Genomic DNA, 15,845 nt, shown 5'->3' with positions numbered 1-15,845 from the left:
TCGATTACGGATGAGACAGTGATTTTGTTTTTCTCGGGTAGCTTCTTGCTGTAAGTAACCCCTTTTTTTTCATTTGCGATCACCCATTGCGACCCTAGCTCTATTTCTGTCCTCCCAAACAAACAATCGAGGTTGACTTCTAGGCTCCCAGATTCTATAGACACACAACATGCGGTTCACCGATCGAGCTTTTTTTCTTTCTTCGACTCTACTAGCAATCCCTTCATTGACTACGGCTTTTTACCTGCCAGGTGTTGCACCGACCTCCTACGACGAAGGACAAGCAGTTCCACTTTATGTCAACCACCTCACCCCAAGCCTTTCTCGCGATGACCAGCTCCATTCGGTCTTCTCATTTGACTACTACCACCCGGCTTTTGGATTCTGCCGACCCGCAGACGGTCCTAAAGATGTGAGAGAGTCCCTCGGGAGCATTCTATTCGGTGATCGAATCCGCACCTCGCCATTCGAGCTTCACATGGCAAAGAACGAGACCTGCAAATCGGTATGTGGGGAGGTCAAATTCGATGCCCGCAGCGCAAAGTGGACCAATCGACGAATAGCTCAGGGCTACAATATCAACTGGATTGTGGATGGGCTGCCGGCCGCGCAGTTAAACTATGACGGTGTTACCAAGACCAAATTCTACAACCCTGGCTTCTCTCTAGGTGATCTAGATGACAGTGGACAGGCTCTGCTCAACAATCACTACGACATTGTGATTGATTACCACAAGGTGGGCTTCGGCGGCAAGGATAAATATCGCGTTGTTGGAGTGCTTGTCCAGCCCGAGTCTCGCAAGGACTCCCGGAACCTTGAAGATGGGACCGCCGAGTGTGGTACCCCAGGCAATGGTCTCACACTCAATGAGGATGGGGAGACCACAGTCACATGGACGTACAGTGTGTACTGGAAGGAGTCCCCCACAGCCTGGGCTACCCGGTGGGACAAGTATCTTCATGTCTATGACCCCAAGATTCACTGGTTCTCTCTCATCAATTCGGCTGTCTTTGTGGTTTTCCTCGTAGGTATGGTCAGCATGATTCTAGTCCGCGCGCTCAAAAAGGATATTGCTCGTTATAACCGGCTGGATTCGTTCAATCTGGAGGATTTGGATTCCACTTCGGCTGCGATCGAAGACGGAGTCCAGGAAGATTCTGGATGGAAGTTGGTGCATGGCGACGTCTTCCGGTGCCCCAAGTCTCCACTACTGCTGAGCGTCATGGTTGGCAACGGCGCCCAGCTGTTTATGATGATCGGCGTGACTGTTGGTAGGTAGTCTGACCTATACTCTTATCTTCTGAGGTACTAATTTTCACTTATAGTCTTTGCCCTGTTTGGCCTCCTCTCTCCCTCCAACCGTGGATTTTTGGCTACTGCTATTCTACTGATTTCCGCCCTTTTCGGTTCCATCGGTGGTTATGTGTCGGCGCGAGTGTATAAGGCATTCGGTGGCGATGCTTGGAGGCGCAACATTATCATGACACCTCTATTCATCCCTGGCATTATATTTGGTACTTTCTTCATTCTGAATCTCTTTGTTTGGGCCAAGGGATCTAGCGGTGCCGTACCGTTTGGAACTATGTTGGCACTGGTTTTGATCTGGTTTGTTATCAGTGTACCTTTGAGCGTGGCAGGCAGCTGGTTGGGATTCAAGCAATCGGTACTATCGAACCCTCGCCCTCAAATCCAGATATTCAAATGACTAACCTCACTTTCCTACCTATAGCCACTCGAGGGCCCTACCAAGACAAACCAAATTCCCCGGCAGGTTCCTCCGATGTCCGGTAGCCTACGCACAATCCCGTCGATTCTGCTGACTGGAATTCTCCCCTTCGGCGCGATTTTCGTCGAGCTGTACTTCATTATGACCTCCCTCTGGACCAACAAGATCTACTACATGTTCGGGTTCCTGTTCCTCTGCTATGGCCTGATGATCATTACCTCCGCGGCTACCACCGTTCTGCTGGTGTACTTCTTGCTGTGTGCAGAGAACTACCGGTGGCATTGGCGCGCGTTCATAGGCGCGGGTATGACCGGAGGATATGTCTTTGTGAACGCGCTCATTTTCTGGGCGACACGGGTCAGCTTTGGTGGTTTGACTGGAGCGGTGCTCTATGTCGGTTATTCGGCGTTGATCGCCTTCATTGTGTTCATTCTGACCGGTACGTTTTCGTTCCCGTGTGTTCCGGGTGGGCTTCTGTGCTGACTTGTGTCTAGGTTCCATTGGCTTCTTCGCTAGTTGGGCATTCATCCACCGTATCTATGGCTCAATCAAGGTGGACTAAAGGTCTTCCTATTGGTGATTCTCACATTTAGCCTTGCATCTTGGGGGTCTTTACGAGAGAAGACTCCTCTATTATTGTGTGTTTGTTTTCTTTTTTTTTTATCCCCAAAAAATTCCTCATTGCTTGGAGAGGTCTACCTCACCACAGATAGATTGGAAATGTTTTGATATGGGGAAATGGAACTGGACTAAACGTATATACGCGGTAATGATATTGTCGGTTTGATAGAAACATGCCAAGCCCAGTACCTCGGATGTTCTAGACTTTCCCATTGTTCTCTCGCCACCTTAATCTTTAACTTCTTCTCTCAAACACCCGAATCACTTGTAATACTTCACTTTATCGCTTTTTTCGCCTGATCTCATCCTGCAGCGCTGGGGGAGCCCCTTGCGTATACTTGCCACGTATCAGCCACATTTTAGCCACACATCCCGCCTGTTTCTACCCCGCGTGACCACTCCGAGCCCATTACAAAGGCCATCAGTCTCCGATTTGGTTTGAAGTTCACGCTTTTGATATTATCCTAAAGGCGTGTTTTTGATCATGGGAAAGTCGTGAGTTCTTCCATCCTCTCATCCCGCGTGAAATGGTAGTGGAACGGACCGCGCGGATCTCAGGATGCGCTTTCCCTCAGGGGAAACAAGCCAGGACCAAAAGCCCCGGTATCTCTGTTCTGAGACCCTGTTAAACATCACGCGACCCGAATGCAAGCGAGAAACTCAGCGCTGACCCCGTGTTCCGCAGTCAATCAAAGCTTTCGCCGACGCAGCTCGATGAGCTGCAGCGGGCAACACATTTCGATAAGAAAGAGCTACAACAATGGTATAAAGGTATGCAGATTGATGTGACACGTATGAGACACGCAGGTTCAAGTCGCTGATTGTGGATATGTCTAGGTTTCCTCAAGGACTGCCCGTCCGGTACTTTGACCAAGGAAGAGTTCCAGAAAATCTACCGACAGTTCTTCCCCTTTGGCGACCCGTCATCGTTTGCCAATTATGTGTTTCGCGTTTTCGACTCGGACAACAGCGGTATGATCGATTTCAAAGAGTTTATCTGTGCCCTTTCCGTGACTTCGCGGGGCAAGATGGAGGATAAGCTAGACTGGGCATTCCAATTGTACGATATTGACGGCGACGGGAAGATCACTTATGACGAAATGCTGGCCATTGTCGAGGCGATTTATAAGATGGTATGTGCAAATGTGGTTTCTAGAGGGTCTTATACATCAAAAACTAACGGGAATACAGGTCGGATCCATGGTGAAACTCCCCGAAGACGAAGATACCCCGGAGAAACGCGTACGGAAGATTTTCCGGATGATGGACAAGGACGAGAACGGCAGTCTCGACATCGAGGAGTTCAAAGAAGGCAGCAAACGGGATGAAACCATCGTCAGTGCCTTGTCGCTTTACGACGGGTTGGTTTAGATTGTTGCTTGGGCGAAAACTGGCGCAATGTGAGGCATTCTCTTTTGGATGGGGCGAGGGGGTTGCATTGCAGATTCTCTCTGTTTCTTTATTTTTTCTTGTTTCTCTAGTTTACTTTGTTTCTTGGCTTCCATCTTTTCGATTACCCCCCATGTCTTTGTATATTTGAGACAAGTACAACCTTGGTAGTGAAGTGTATACAATGTCTATCAACTTGACTTTGGACTTTGTTTTTGATCAATTACAACTTCTTGTATTAGAGCGGGAATGGTTTGACAGGAATCGAATCAATCAACCGTCGTCTCGTATATAGTAAATAATATGTCACACATCAAAATCACTCAAGTCGGCCCCGCCGCAGACTAACTACCAGCTCTTCTCCATTCTATCTGGAAGTGATGTACAAGGGTATCAGGAAGGCGCAAGAGCCAGTCCCCGGCATGCAGGGCACGATCTAATGTACTGGAATGAAATATGCAAGGAAACATAGGACACAAAGTATGTATCGAAATCACATCGGAACAAGGAAAGCATGCTGATCAGATGATTGAAGAAGAAAAAGAAGAGACTCGTGAGACAGCGTAAAGAGGAATCAGTATAGATCAGTATCCACCAATATCAACCAATATCAACCACATGCAAGTGAAAGAAGCACGAATTGCACGAGATCTGGGGTGCATGGTAGACAACCATCAAGCCTCAGAAGCAGTTGTGCAAGGGATGAACAGCTTTCTGAGAGTGGGCTAGGATCATCGACGATCAAAAAACCAGCTGCTGCGCTTCCCGGTCGCTTCCTGCGATTGTACGCCCGCGACGTTCGCATTCGCCGGCCCGTCGCCACCCCCGCGTAGTGGCTTCGCGATGCGCGACCCCCGAAGCTAAAACTCGCATTCCCATCCATGCTCGGTAAGCCGCGGGTGGAACCTTGCTTCGCTGCTTCGAGGCGTTCCTTGACAGCAGTGAGTTGAGCCTCAAATCTATAAGCGTAGTTAGTATCGGGTAGCATATAGCAAAATCAGGAGAAATCAGTCAACACGTACCGGTGGTTGGCTTGGGTAAGTTTCTCTTGGCTCTCCTGGAGCAGGGCTTCCAGGCTGGCAATGCGCTCATTTCTTGCAATCAGCTTTCGCTCGGCGATTGCCACCTCCTTCTTCAAGCTACTGTTTTGTTCCACAAGTTGGCGCTGTACGTGGGTCAACTGCTCCAGATTGCGCTCCAAGAAGGCCATTTTCTTCTGCTGAGCGCGGTTATTTGACGATCGAAGGACGTTGTTATACTGTTCTCGTGCATCGTCCAAGGAGATTTCTAACTCGACAACACGCTCGCAGCGGTTCTGCAGGTCACGCATGAGAGATTTCTTCATGGCATCGAACTCGGTGATCTGCTGCTGCAAAGTCTTGCTTGCAGCGCCGTTGGTGGAGGTACGGGACTGGGTATCGACAAGAGATTGTCGCAACTTGGTCAACTCCTCATCCTTGCGCGAAATATCGGAGCGAAGCTCCTCAGCCGCCGCAGTCTCGGCCTCCTTCTTTGTCACGTACACCTGCTCTAGTCGTCCTCGAATCTCTTCCACGTCGCCCTCGCCCAAGTTGCGAGTCAATAGACTCTCATATTCTCGCTGAAGGTCATCCAGGCGCTTTTCCAAATCTGCACGGCGGCTGTCCTGCAGCTCGCCAAAGTCACTTCGGTCGTTCACGGTCAGCTCAGCTTGTCGGATAAAGCCTTGCGCCTCGAGAAGATTCGTGCGAAGTTCAAGGATGTCGTCCGGTGCAATGACTTCACCTTCAGAGCTGATTTGATGTAAAGCATCGACGCGCTGAATGAGGTCCTGGAGCTTCCGTTCGTTGTCGGAGAATACATCACCACCGAGGTCAAACCCAGCCATCATCTTAGCCATCTTCTCAGTCTTCTTCTTTTCCTTCTCATCCAGTGCCGCTGTGGTCTCCTTTGCCCTCATTCGGACATCTAGAAGCTGCTGCTTCACTTCATCTAGCTCGCCTGTGAGTTCCGAATTGGCCTCCCGGAGGCTATCCATGGTGATGGCGGCTTCCTTGCTCTCATAGGAGACCTTTTCGAGCTGCATGCGGAGCTCGTTGACTTCTGTGCCCAAGCGCTCATTATCCTTTCCTGTTCGTGCACCATTCTCCTTCATAGATCTAAGCTCGTCGCGTGCCTCGCGGAGGCTGCGCTCCACATTGACAATGTGTGACTCTTTCTCTGAAAGCTGATCTTGGAATTCATTCTCACGGCGCAAGAATTCCTCACGCTCATCCTTCTCCAGCACCAGGCTGGGAGTGCTAGACCGATCTCCAACCCGTGAATCTGGGCGTGGGGTTTCTGAACGCGCAGTCTCCTGTAAACGCGAGGGGGTACCCGGCCGTGGGCCACGGGCTTCGGCCTTAGCAGCACTAACAAGTTCATTTCCCCGGGCGGGAGTCCACTGCTCTTTGGGAACACTATCACCGCTGCGCCACATAACGATTTCGCCCTCGAGTGCTGATATGTAGTTTTCGAAGTTCGTCACTTGACTTTGCGCCTTGCGTAACAGTTGCCTCATCTCCGAGGAGCTGAGCTCTGCATTGACCTTCGCCTTGTTCTTGATGGCCTTAGCTCGCACACCGAAACGCAAAGTTGAAATTGTTTCCGCATCGTTGTAGCTGCTGGGAGAACAGTTGATAATCAAGGTTGTTCGAGAGTTACCACCGAGCGATTCCTGCAGAATTCGAGTAAGTTTGGAGTCACGGTAAGGAATGTGTGTGGATTTGCCGTCGGTCAATGCGTTGATGACCATTCCTAGCGCACTCAAACTCTTGTTGATCTTTTTGGCCTCCTCCAAAGTCTGGCCACTTGCGCCAGTCTTTCCAACCTTTTCACTGCCAGCCAAATCAACCAAGAATAATTGACCGCTCTTGGCGGATCCAGTCTCGACATTCTTTTGGGTGACGGTGATAACGAAGATGGAGTGAGAGCGAGACGATTCCTGGTTCATGTTGGTCGCAGATACGGCGCGTGCTGCTCCTCCTCGGCGCATGACTTCGTAGACCTCCTGCACGCTTGACACGTAGACTTCCAGTAATCCTTTAACGTAAACTCCGCGAGCTTTCTCCTCGTGGACTGGCAAGTTGTCGTTTTGAGGCACCAGTAAATCACGGATCCGCTCCATGTAAATTTCCATATAGCTGACCCGTACGGTGTACTCGATGTTGCTCGGGCTAGTGAGGATGCTGGCGAAGATTTGCTCGATCATGCGTGGAATGATACCTTTCTCTATGTCATCATCGATGTCGGAACCCATCATTGTATATGATTTTCCGGCGCCAGTTTGACCATAGGCAAACACTGTTCCATTATATCCATTGAGAATATCGTCCACAGTCGGTCGGATAGAGAAGTCGAAAATGTCGTTTTGCGCAGTGTCCATAGGGAACACCCGATCAAATGTAAAGGCGCCTGTGCCCTCGCGTGACTGAAGTATCTGTCAATAAAGCTGTCATAGTTTCGGTCTCCTGTTTTAGACTCACATTGATGCTACATGACTCTTCATTCTCGAATTCGACGATGGGTTTACCCCCAGAGGCCAATTCGATTTTGTTTTGCGGACGGAACCTAGCAACCACTATACATATTTAATCAGTCCCATTCTCAGTAAAACGCGCCTTGGTTTATGTGACAGCCTGTGCATACCCTTGATGGTGTTCGAACCCACGGACCTGTGGAACGTTAGTTATGGCCAACGCACGATAAGCCTAAGCGTATACTTACGCCATGTTTGTAGAATGTGAGATTTGCTATGATACGCGCAATCTAAAAGATAGACCCCGAGAAGGGATAGGTGGGCCTCGGAGTTCGTCAACGGCGTTTAAAATGAGCGCTCGTCTGTTGCGGTGTAGTGGCTCGGAGGGGGGTACGTTGGGGATCAGGGGTCCACGTGCACCGTGGACCAAAACGCTTAAGAAATGAAGAAAAAGATAAAGTATCAGTCAGGCCGCAAAGAAAGAACGGCCAAACCAAGAAGACCTACAGCAGGACTTTGCAGGGGAGGGGGTTGACGCGCATGAGTGGGATTTCGACTGTTGACAGTCACCCCATTTGGGCTTACCGCCCCCGGACTCGGAGATGCACCCTGCAGATAAGCTTAATGTATAAAGAACTATACAAGCATACATATATGATTGAACATCTTAAATACTTGGGTATTTAATTTTTATCTCTACAATACGCACGTCAAGACATCATAACATAAGTTTTGCAGAAAAATCAGGCTAATGCACGAAAACTAAACTATAAGACCAATTTATAAACTCGCCTGGCATGACTGAACGGAGTATGAAACATCATCAACTAGAATTATGAAGAAAAGGAGATGAAGGGAGGGAAAATGAAGAGAATACACAACCTGAAAGAATAAGATACCAAGCGCCAAACCCCACGCTGTGCAGATCGAACGGCAAGCTGCTGTGCTCATTCATAAGACTATCAGCCCATCGAACCCGGCTCAGCGAATTTGATTGCTCAATTATCTTCCCAGCTTTTCTCGACTGTCTCTCGCACTCGCTTGGTGTACTCCTTGCGGTTGTCTTTGTAGAGGTTCGAGGCCTCGACGTTGGCCGGAGACGAGGTATTGGGGTCGTTCAAGAGACTAGAATTGACAAGCCGCACATTAGCATTTGCATAGTTATTTTATATAGCTAAGGCAGCCCTACCTTTGGATACTAGTGAGAATGGCGGCCACATCGTACGTCGGACTCCAGCGGTTCTGCAAAATGTCGAGACAGAGCTCACCGGTTCCATACACATTGGGATGGAACATTTGGCTTATAAATTTCACGCCCGGTGGCTTGTTGGGGTATTGTTCTTCGAAATTCATGACCAGGCGGAATGTGCCGTCTTCGAACGGCGTGTCGGCGGGGCCGATGATGACGGCATTCCTGGAATTCCATTAGAATCATTATCAAGACATTCAAAGAACACCCCGGGGAAAACATACCATGTCATGACATTATCAGCGACCGGAGATGCAGAGACTCCAGCTGGAGGATCGGTTTGCATGCGCTGTGAGCATGAGAATGTTAGCGGAGGCGAAACATCTTACAGAGTGCTGGAGAAAAATATAACAAGCAAATTGGGTACAAAATCACATAGGAAGAATCCAAATGAGCTCATTTTTAGATACAGCGGAAACTTTCGAATGACCCAAGGTGAGATGATGATGTTAGCGCGTACCTTGAAGTCCCGCATGAGACGACGGCGGGCGGATGTAGACATGATAGAACAATCGGGGGAGGCGTGTAGTGGTTAAAATAGCTTGGTGAAGCTACGGGTATGTAACTAGAAATCAGGATTTTCCGGAGACAGTCAAGGGAGAAGGTAAAAGAGAGATGGGAGAGGAAACCCGAAAGTCATTGATACGCTAAGGCGATATGCAGCGAAGCGATGGAGGGGAAGTTCGGAAGAAATATCCTAATGGAGAAACTATCTTAAGAAGGCTAGATCGAGTTAAGAGAGCTCCGGGCTCGGGGAGCTCCTGGGCCCGGGGCTCCTCGGGGCTCGGCGATTATTATGTCATCGTCAGGGTCATGGCGACCGCCTTTAGAGCCTCGGTCCAAGCGGAGTGGCGGTTATATGCGGGTACAACAAGGGCGGGTCGATTCCGATATGCACATGCCAGCATTTCGCTCTGCTTTTTGATCTTGAACCTCTTCTTTTAATACCCCAATACTGTCAACTCACCACTTAACCATTATTTTGAATAAATAATCATGATTTCCCCAGGCTTGTGTGCTCGTCTCCCCAAGCGAGCCTTCCCCGCATTCCGCGCCCAGCGACAGTTCAGTTCCACACGCCCGACATGCAAGGAGATTCAGGAAGCTTACATTTTGAGTGCATCTCGAACACCAACAGCAAAGGTGTGGGAACTTGGAGAAATCTTATGAGAAGCAATTTACTGACTTACGATTGGCTAGTTCAATGGTTCATTTGCTTCTGTATCAGCACCTGAGCTTGGCGCTGTTGCAATCAAATCTGCCCTAGATAAATCGAAGGTACCTGTTGAGAAGATTACAGATGTGTATATGGGAAATGTCTTGCAGGGCTCAGTAGGCCAGGCCCCTGCCCGTCAGGCATCTATCTTTGCTGGTCTCCCTTCTACAGTCGAAGCCACGACAATCAACAAAGTCTGTGCTTCCGGCTTGAAGGCGGTAGCACTTGCCGCACAAAATATTCAACTGGGCTTCGCAGAGGCACAGGTGGCTGGTGGCATGGAGAACATGACTCGCGTCCCTTATTATATGGCACGCGCCAGCCAATTGCCCCCCTTTGGTGACATCAAGCTAGAGGATGGTCTCATCAAGGATGGTCTTTGGGATGTTTACAATAAGTTCCACATGGGCATCTGTGCAGAACATACCGCAAAGAATTATGATATCTCGCGGGAAGATCAGGATTTATATGCCATCCAATCATACGAGCGGGCCCAACAGGCATGGAAGGAGAACAAATTCGCGGATGAAATTGCCGCGGTTACTGTGAAAGGTAAGAAAGGCGATACCGTTATTGAGCGGGATGAGGGCTTCGAAAACTTGCGTGCCGATAAGTTAAAGAGCCTGAAACCTGCCTTCCTGCGTGATGGCACTGGTACCGTGACCGCTGGCAACGCATCTACCATGAATGATGGTGCATCCGCTTTGATTCTGGGCAACAAGGATATTGCTCGCCAATATGGCACTGGCAGCCGTGTCTTGGCCCGTATCGTTTCCACGGCCGATGCTGCCATTGACCCTGTGGACTTCCCAGTTGCCCCTGCCAAGGCTGTCCCAATTGCCTTGGAGCGTGCCGGTATCACCAAGGACCAAGTAGCGGTATGGGAATTCAACGAGGCTTTTGCGGCTGTCATCAAAGCCAATGAAAAGGTTAGTGCCGATTCTGTTCACCTTCCAAATCAAATCTAACTCCTCTAGATTCTGGGTTTGCAAAACGCCAAAGTCAACATGCTCGGAGGTGCCATTTCTCTGGGCCATGCTCTTGGCAGCTCAGGTTCGCGTATCCTCGTGACCTTGCTCCACCAACTGCAGCCCGGCGAGTATGGAGTGGCTGCGATCTGCAACGGTGGTGGTGCTGCGACCGCGATGGTTGTGCAGAGGCTGGACCGAGTGGATTGATTCCGTCACAGGGTTCATGCAGTGTCTCCGGGAAAGCAAGCTATGTCTTGTCTTGATACCCTCAAATAAACGATATAAGCGTGGATATCCTCCTGTGTAGCGGGCACATGTACCTTTCTTGTGGTTTGGAATAACAAATTTAACAACTAGTTTATTTCCGGGTCCTTCTATGTAAAATTCTTTGCCTGTTTGTTTCCGGGGCTTTCCATATGAATATACTACGCAGCGCGCACACGCGCGCTACCCTTATCCTCTCTCAGTCCTTTTTCCTCTTCTCTCAGATCTCTTAGAAAATCCTTTGAAGCTATGAATTTGTCGTTTACCCCCTCTTCTTCATCTCTTTCCAGTCTGTCTTGCCATCTTACGACTTTGAAGCGATTCTTGGTTGATGATTTTGTGTTGGTGCCTGATTATTCAGGAATCAACTCAGCAGAATGCAACCCAAACAAAAGCAGATCTCTCGCTACCCTTCCTCATATCTTCATACTGTACCTCACAAACCATTTATTTATCAACAATGCTTGCGCAGCAAGAATCCTATCTTTGACGATATGTTGAACCCTGTGGCCCTACCATTGTCCCCATCCTGCCATGACGCCATTTCTTGGTCCCCGGACGGCGAGATTGCTATCGCTGCGGGTGAATACTTCCAGGTCCTGGTAAGTATCCAATGATCTCATGAGCGTAATATAACTAACATTCTGACAGACACCCAAAAATGGCCCTGATGATGATGCGGCCCCCAACTCAACTCAAGATTGGCTGGTGGCTCGTGTTAGAGCTAACTTGTTTACGAACTCTGAATGGCCGAGCTACCTTCCGGGAAATCGAGATGATTTTTCGGTCGCCGCAGACCTTTCAGAAAGCAATGTTGTCAGTCTGGCTTGGTCACCAGCAGGTCTAGGCAAGTATCGGCGTAGTGTGTTAGCCGTGCTGACGTCGAATCTGGTACTGTCCCTCTGGGAGCCCATTGGACTTAAGAAGCAATGGACTAGGGTTGCAGTCGTCAATCATATGTTTTGGCCACAGCTGCCGCCGTCACAGGACCCAGATAGTCATGGATTTCGGAAGGTTTACATTCGATCTTTCACCTGGTGCGAGTCTTTGAAGCCTTCAACGCCTGCCGCTGGCTCTTCCTTTCTACATTCGCATGAAAGCCGCTGGGGAATTCCTCTGCTAACAGTGGTGAATGACCTCAATGAAGTCATGCTAGTGCGGGTCCGCAGATCAGACCCAACTAACAGCCCTTCAAAGCCTTATGATCTTCAAATCCTGGCGCTTCACTGTCTAAAGAACATGGAGACGAAGGGCGGTCGGGTCTGCTCTGGATCATTATTTGAGAAAGCAATCAGAGAGAGGCAACGTACCACTGAGCTTTCCTGTGGTCCGTGGCAGATTTCACCCTCGACGAGTCCAGGCAACTTTGGCTGCGCAGTCGCGATGATAGCTGCAGTATGTGGAACGCAGCTTCGCCTAATGAAACTCGAAGTCACTATTGGAAGCTCTCTCGGAGAGACGTCACAACGGTATATGTTAGTCAGCGATCTGACCGAGCATCCTTTGGACAAGTTGAATGAGAAATGGGCATATCACAATATCGCTGGCCCTCTTAGGTGGCTCCATACTGTACGGTTCATCTCTTACACCCATGCTAAAATGTTTCATTCCGTTAATAAAAACCTAGCAGAGATCGTCCACAACCATTGCTCTGGCAGTGGGTGCCATGGCAGGATTCATAGCCATATCCATGCCCTATGCTGCATACACGGGTAGCGCTACCAATTTTAATGCCATTGGATTCCATGATTACCCGATCTATGAGCCAGAAACCGAGGACAACAAGGGCCGCCAAGTAAGGCACCTAGAGCCGATTTCTGGTATGTTATACAAGATCTATATTGCCCTTTTAGCACCACTGACATGCTGTAGCAATGCTCACTTCCATCAATCAAGAAAGCGACACATGCAAGCTCCACGTAGGCACGCTCGGTGGAATTGGCGTAGTAACAGAACTTCGCCAACTTCAAAGCGGCGTTGCTTTGCAGCAGCCAAAATGGAAACGCATGATTGAAGAGTTCCATGATGATTATGACGTGGAGCACGATTTGGGAGGAATGTCAGTCTCGAGGATCTGGGGACTCGCAAGCCATCACAACATGACTGCAGCTATTTTCACTTCACATCCCACGGACATGATCGAGTATCGCATCACCTCTGACGACAGGTCTACGATTGTTTTTTCAGACGAGGGCGAACTCACGAGAAACGCCCAAGCCCCATTTGCGGCGCACATCCCCGATGGCCAGGCCTCCAATCACGACCAGACAGGGGAAGTGATACGTTTTGTGCTACCTGGTGACGATGGCAACATTGAAAATGACACGGAGAGCCAACGCCTAATTTATGCTGTTGCCTGTCGAGCCATTGTGGGAGAAGAGGACAAGTCGCTTCGACTTCACGCTCGGCGGTCTTTGGAGCGTCTGGCCGTAGTGACAGGCGCAGATTTGAGCGATGATATTTCCAAATGCAACAGCGAGCCCTCCCCAATATCTGCGAAGACTATGGATCATCTCGCTGGACCAGGCGGTCACATCTACGAGAAGTGTGAAGTTTGCGATGCGGCAATTGGCTGGCCGAAGGCCCAGTCGGCTCAGTGCGCCAATGGTCATGTTTGGGGTAAGTCACATTATGGTTTGAAATTGTTAATCTAACCATGCTGACCCATTTTCTTCATATAGAACGATGTGGACTTTCCTTCCTTGCCATTCAAGAACCTGGCATATCCAAGTATTGTTTTGTCTGTCGCAAAGAAGCCCTCGATGAAGAACGCGTGGCATGCGTGCGTGGGGGGAAACAAGGTCGAACATTTGACGCTCTATTTGAGACCTTCGATACCTGCCTGCAATGTGCAGCTAAATTTCAGGCCAGTTACTAGGCGTCCTCGAATAGGATTTTCAATGATAACGGAATGTCTCGTGGGTGGCCAGCGGCTGCAAAAAGGACGGGATGTTAGTTAGCCTAAAAATGTAACATAATGCCATAATGATTCCAACGAATAATCCTATTCATGTAATTACAGAGAGCTACCCGTCTATCTATGTCAACCCAAGAAGGGACCCCGCAATAGGATTCCATTCGTCGTCCCATCGCCGAGAGCTTTCTTTTTTGGCACCTCGGCGTAGACTCTCCAATTTATCATTATCACCGAACAGGTCAACCAAGTGCTTAGCCAACTCCTCCGAGCTCCCAAAGCCCAATCCATTGACGCCCTGGGTGACCAACTCGGGCCATGCTTCGAAACGATCCCATCCCACAACAGGAAGACCAGCTCCGAACATATCTACAACCTTCATTGGGAGATCTACCCCACTGCTGCTAGTATGAAGGCTGACCCCCAGAGATGCGGATGCCAACAGCTGGGCATATTCTGATACACCCAACCACGCAGTTCGAATTGTGACCTTCTGTAGCTTACTTGTCTTTTCAAGAATGGCAATCTGTTCCAAATACATTTCTTTTTGTGGGCCCTTCCCTGTTATGATGGCCAATACCTCGGGGAGGTGAGGCTGCGTTGTAGTGGCCAGTTCAGAGTAATAAAGAAGGGCATCAATGAGGACTGAGAAATCCTCATCTGCAGTCCATGAGGTTGAACTGACCAGCACCCGGAGAGACCCTGCTTTTAAAGGAGAATGAAATTCCTTAGTTTCCGGTAGAGTCATGAGGAACTCCACTCGTGCATTGGGATCGAGGATGGGATTGAAGTGACTGGCAGGGCGGTCGTGCAGTGGCAACACAGGGGCTTGAAGATTGAAATCCCTTCTGAGAACGGATTTCATAGCATTCGTGACGCACAAATGAGCCGTAGCATATTTGCAGAATGCCTTCTCATACGACAACGACATTTTCACCAATGGATGGCTTTGGCCGAGTTTCAACGCGAGTATGGAATATCCAAAATTATGCCAATCAATGATAAGCCTCGTTTGCCGCAAGAAACAGACAATTGATGCTATAGCCAGTGTGGGAATGGAAGGTGGGTTCTGTTTATCCCGCAAGGGCGAGTCAGCACCTCAAATGATTACTGAATAACCTCCTGTGATAAACTTACCTGGACCAAAAGCCACCGGGACGGTTTTGTGGTATACGCAAGACACTTCCAGAGACAGGCAATCTGGAATAACACCTTCAATGGTCCATAAATTGTAAATAGTAATTTGTTACTAGTCTGTAGAATAGCGGCATGGGGGCGAAGTGGAACAATTGAGATGTTGGGGTTAGATATGATATCAGGATGAGGATCAGATTCTGTTCATAAGTGGTAGTTAGAAATAATGTCTTGCTATATATATGAACAAAAAAAATCTGTACTAACCATTATACCCGATAATTATCACCTCCCCGCCATGTTTTGCAATGCTCAATGCATGATACTGCATGCGCGGGCTTCGGCCAATGTCGCCAAGAACAAGGATTTGAACGCAAGTCTTGCGCCTTTTTGTATCATCGGATCTTGAAGATTCCACTTGTTCTGGCTGATATTGCGAAGGGAGTAAAAGGATCAACACGGTGAGGGCGCTTGACAGGCAGAACACTACGCTGATAAGGGTCTCGATCATGATGGCAATGGCACTTCAAGTATGTCAATCATGGCATTGACCAGCTTTCAGTCACATTAATGAACTGTAGAGAGTTGAACTGCAGTTTAATTAGTTCAAGGTGGACTGTGAACAGTACAATGTTTTGAAAGCGCGTCAACATCTGATACGTAATATCTGATAAGACTTCACGTGATTCCCCTTACGAGAACCTTGGGGAAGATGGGCTTTTCCCTGACAGTGGCAATCTCTTTGTGAGCCTGTACTGGCGCTAACTTTTCCCTATATCACTTTCCTTTATTATCATATTCCGCAATGCTGTATCTCCTGACAGCCTGCCCGCTAATCTGAGCCCTCGCCCTCGCCCGCTCCACC

The 15,845-nt window shown here is 49.0% G+C and overlaps 7 protein-coding genes across 7 annotated transcripts; 4 read left to right on the top strand and 3 right to left on the bottom strand.

Moving 5' to 3' along the window:
* Positions 1 to 169: 169 nt before the first annotated feature.
* N7500_002760 (transmembrane 9 family protein) lies at positions 170 to 2,288 on the top strand (the record flags this gene model as incomplete). The annotated part of the gene is made up of 4 exons (XM_056673906.1): positions 170 to 1,271; positions 1,326 to 1,663; positions 1,730 to 2,165; positions 2,221 to 2,288. The coding sequence occupies 4 exons, from the start codon at positions 170 to 172 to the stop codon at positions 2,286 to 2,288; spliced, it is 1,944 nt and encodes a 647-aa protein (XP_056534431.1).
* A 543-nt stretch (positions 2,289 to 2,831) lies between these two features.
* Positions 2,832 to 3,718, top strand: N7500_002759 (EF-hand domain-containing protein; the record flags this gene model as incomplete). The annotated part of the gene is made up of 4 exons (XM_056673905.1): positions 2,832 to 2,842; positions 3,033 to 3,118; positions 3,185 to 3,480; positions 3,539 to 3,718. 4 exons carry the CDS (start codon positions 2,832 to 2,834, stop codon positions 3,716 to 3,718), a joined length of 573 nt encoding a protein of 190 aa, XP_056534430.1.
* A 628-nt stretch (positions 3,719 to 4,346) lies between these two features.
* N7500_002758 (putative kinesin family protein (KinA)) lies at positions 4,347 to 7,485 on the bottom strand (the record flags this gene model as incomplete). The annotated part of the gene is made up of 5 exons (XM_056673904.1): positions 4,347 to 4,695; positions 4,759 to 7,184; positions 7,240 to 7,334; positions 7,403 to 7,428; positions 7,481 to 7,485. The coding sequence occupies 5 exons, from the start codon at positions 7,483 to 7,485 to the stop codon at positions 4,347 to 4,349; spliced, it is 2,901 nt and encodes a 966-aa protein (XP_056534429.1).
* A 745-nt stretch (positions 7,486 to 8,230) lies between these two features.
* ubc2 (E2 ubiquitin-conjugating protein RAD6) lies at positions 8,231 to 8,991 on the bottom strand (the record flags this gene model as incomplete). The annotated part of the gene is made up of 4 exons (XM_056673903.1): positions 8,942 to 8,991; positions 8,706 to 8,770; positions 8,422 to 8,646; positions 8,231 to 8,357 (listed from the first exon to the last, which is right to left on the bottom strand). The coding sequence occupies exons 1-4, from the start codon at positions 8,981 to 8,983 to the stop codon at positions 8,231 to 8,233; spliced, it is 459 nt and encodes a 152-aa protein (XP_056534428.1). The 5' UTR covers positions 8,984 to 8,991.
* Positions 8,992 to 9,477: 486 nt separating this feature from the next.
* Positions 9,478 to 10,875, top strand: N7500_002756 (thiolase family protein; the record flags this gene model as incomplete). The annotated part of the gene is made up of 3 exons (XM_056673902.1): positions 9,478 to 9,624; positions 9,682 to 10,626; positions 10,675 to 10,875. 3 exons carry the CDS (start codon positions 9,478 to 9,480, stop codon positions 10,873 to 10,875), a joined length of 1,293 nt encoding a protein of 430 aa, XP_056534427.1.
* A 551-nt stretch (positions 10,876 to 11,426) lies between these two features.
* Positions 11,427 to 13,810, top strand: N7500_002755 (uncharacterized protein; the record flags this gene model as incomplete). The annotated part of the gene is made up of 5 exons (XM_056673901.1): positions 11,427 to 11,534; positions 11,584 to 12,501; positions 12,560 to 12,752; positions 12,805 to 13,551; positions 13,614 to 13,810. 5 exons carry the CDS (start codon positions 11,427 to 11,429, stop codon positions 13,808 to 13,810), a joined length of 2,163 nt encoding a protein of 720 aa, XP_056534426.1.
* Positions 13,811 to 13,970: 160 nt separating this feature from the next.
* Positions 13,971 to 15,491, bottom strand: N7500_002754 (chitobiosyldiphosphodolichol beta-1,4 mannosyltransferase; the record flags this gene model as incomplete). The annotated part of the gene is made up of 3 exons (XM_056673900.1): positions 13,971 to 14,915; positions 14,984 to 15,180; positions 15,248 to 15,491. The coding sequence occupies 3 exons, from the start codon at positions 15,489 to 15,491 to the stop codon at positions 13,971 to 13,973; spliced, it is 1,386 nt and encodes a 461-aa protein (XP_056534425.1).
* Between the last annotated feature and the right edge of the window lie 354 nt (positions 15,492 to 15,845).

The sequence above is a fragment of the Penicillium coprophilum genome (assembly GCF_028826855.1).
Source record: "Penicillium coprophilum strain IBT 35676 chromosome Unknown utg000002l_segment0_segment1, whole genome shotgun sequence".
In the NCBI taxonomy this organism is placed as follows: Eukaryota; Fungi; Ascomycota; class Eurotiomycetes; order Eurotiales; family Aspergillaceae; genus Penicillium; species Penicillium coprophilum.
The sequence above is the reverse complement of the archived record's forward strand: the minus strand, read 5'-3'. Positions and strand labels throughout refer to the sequence as shown.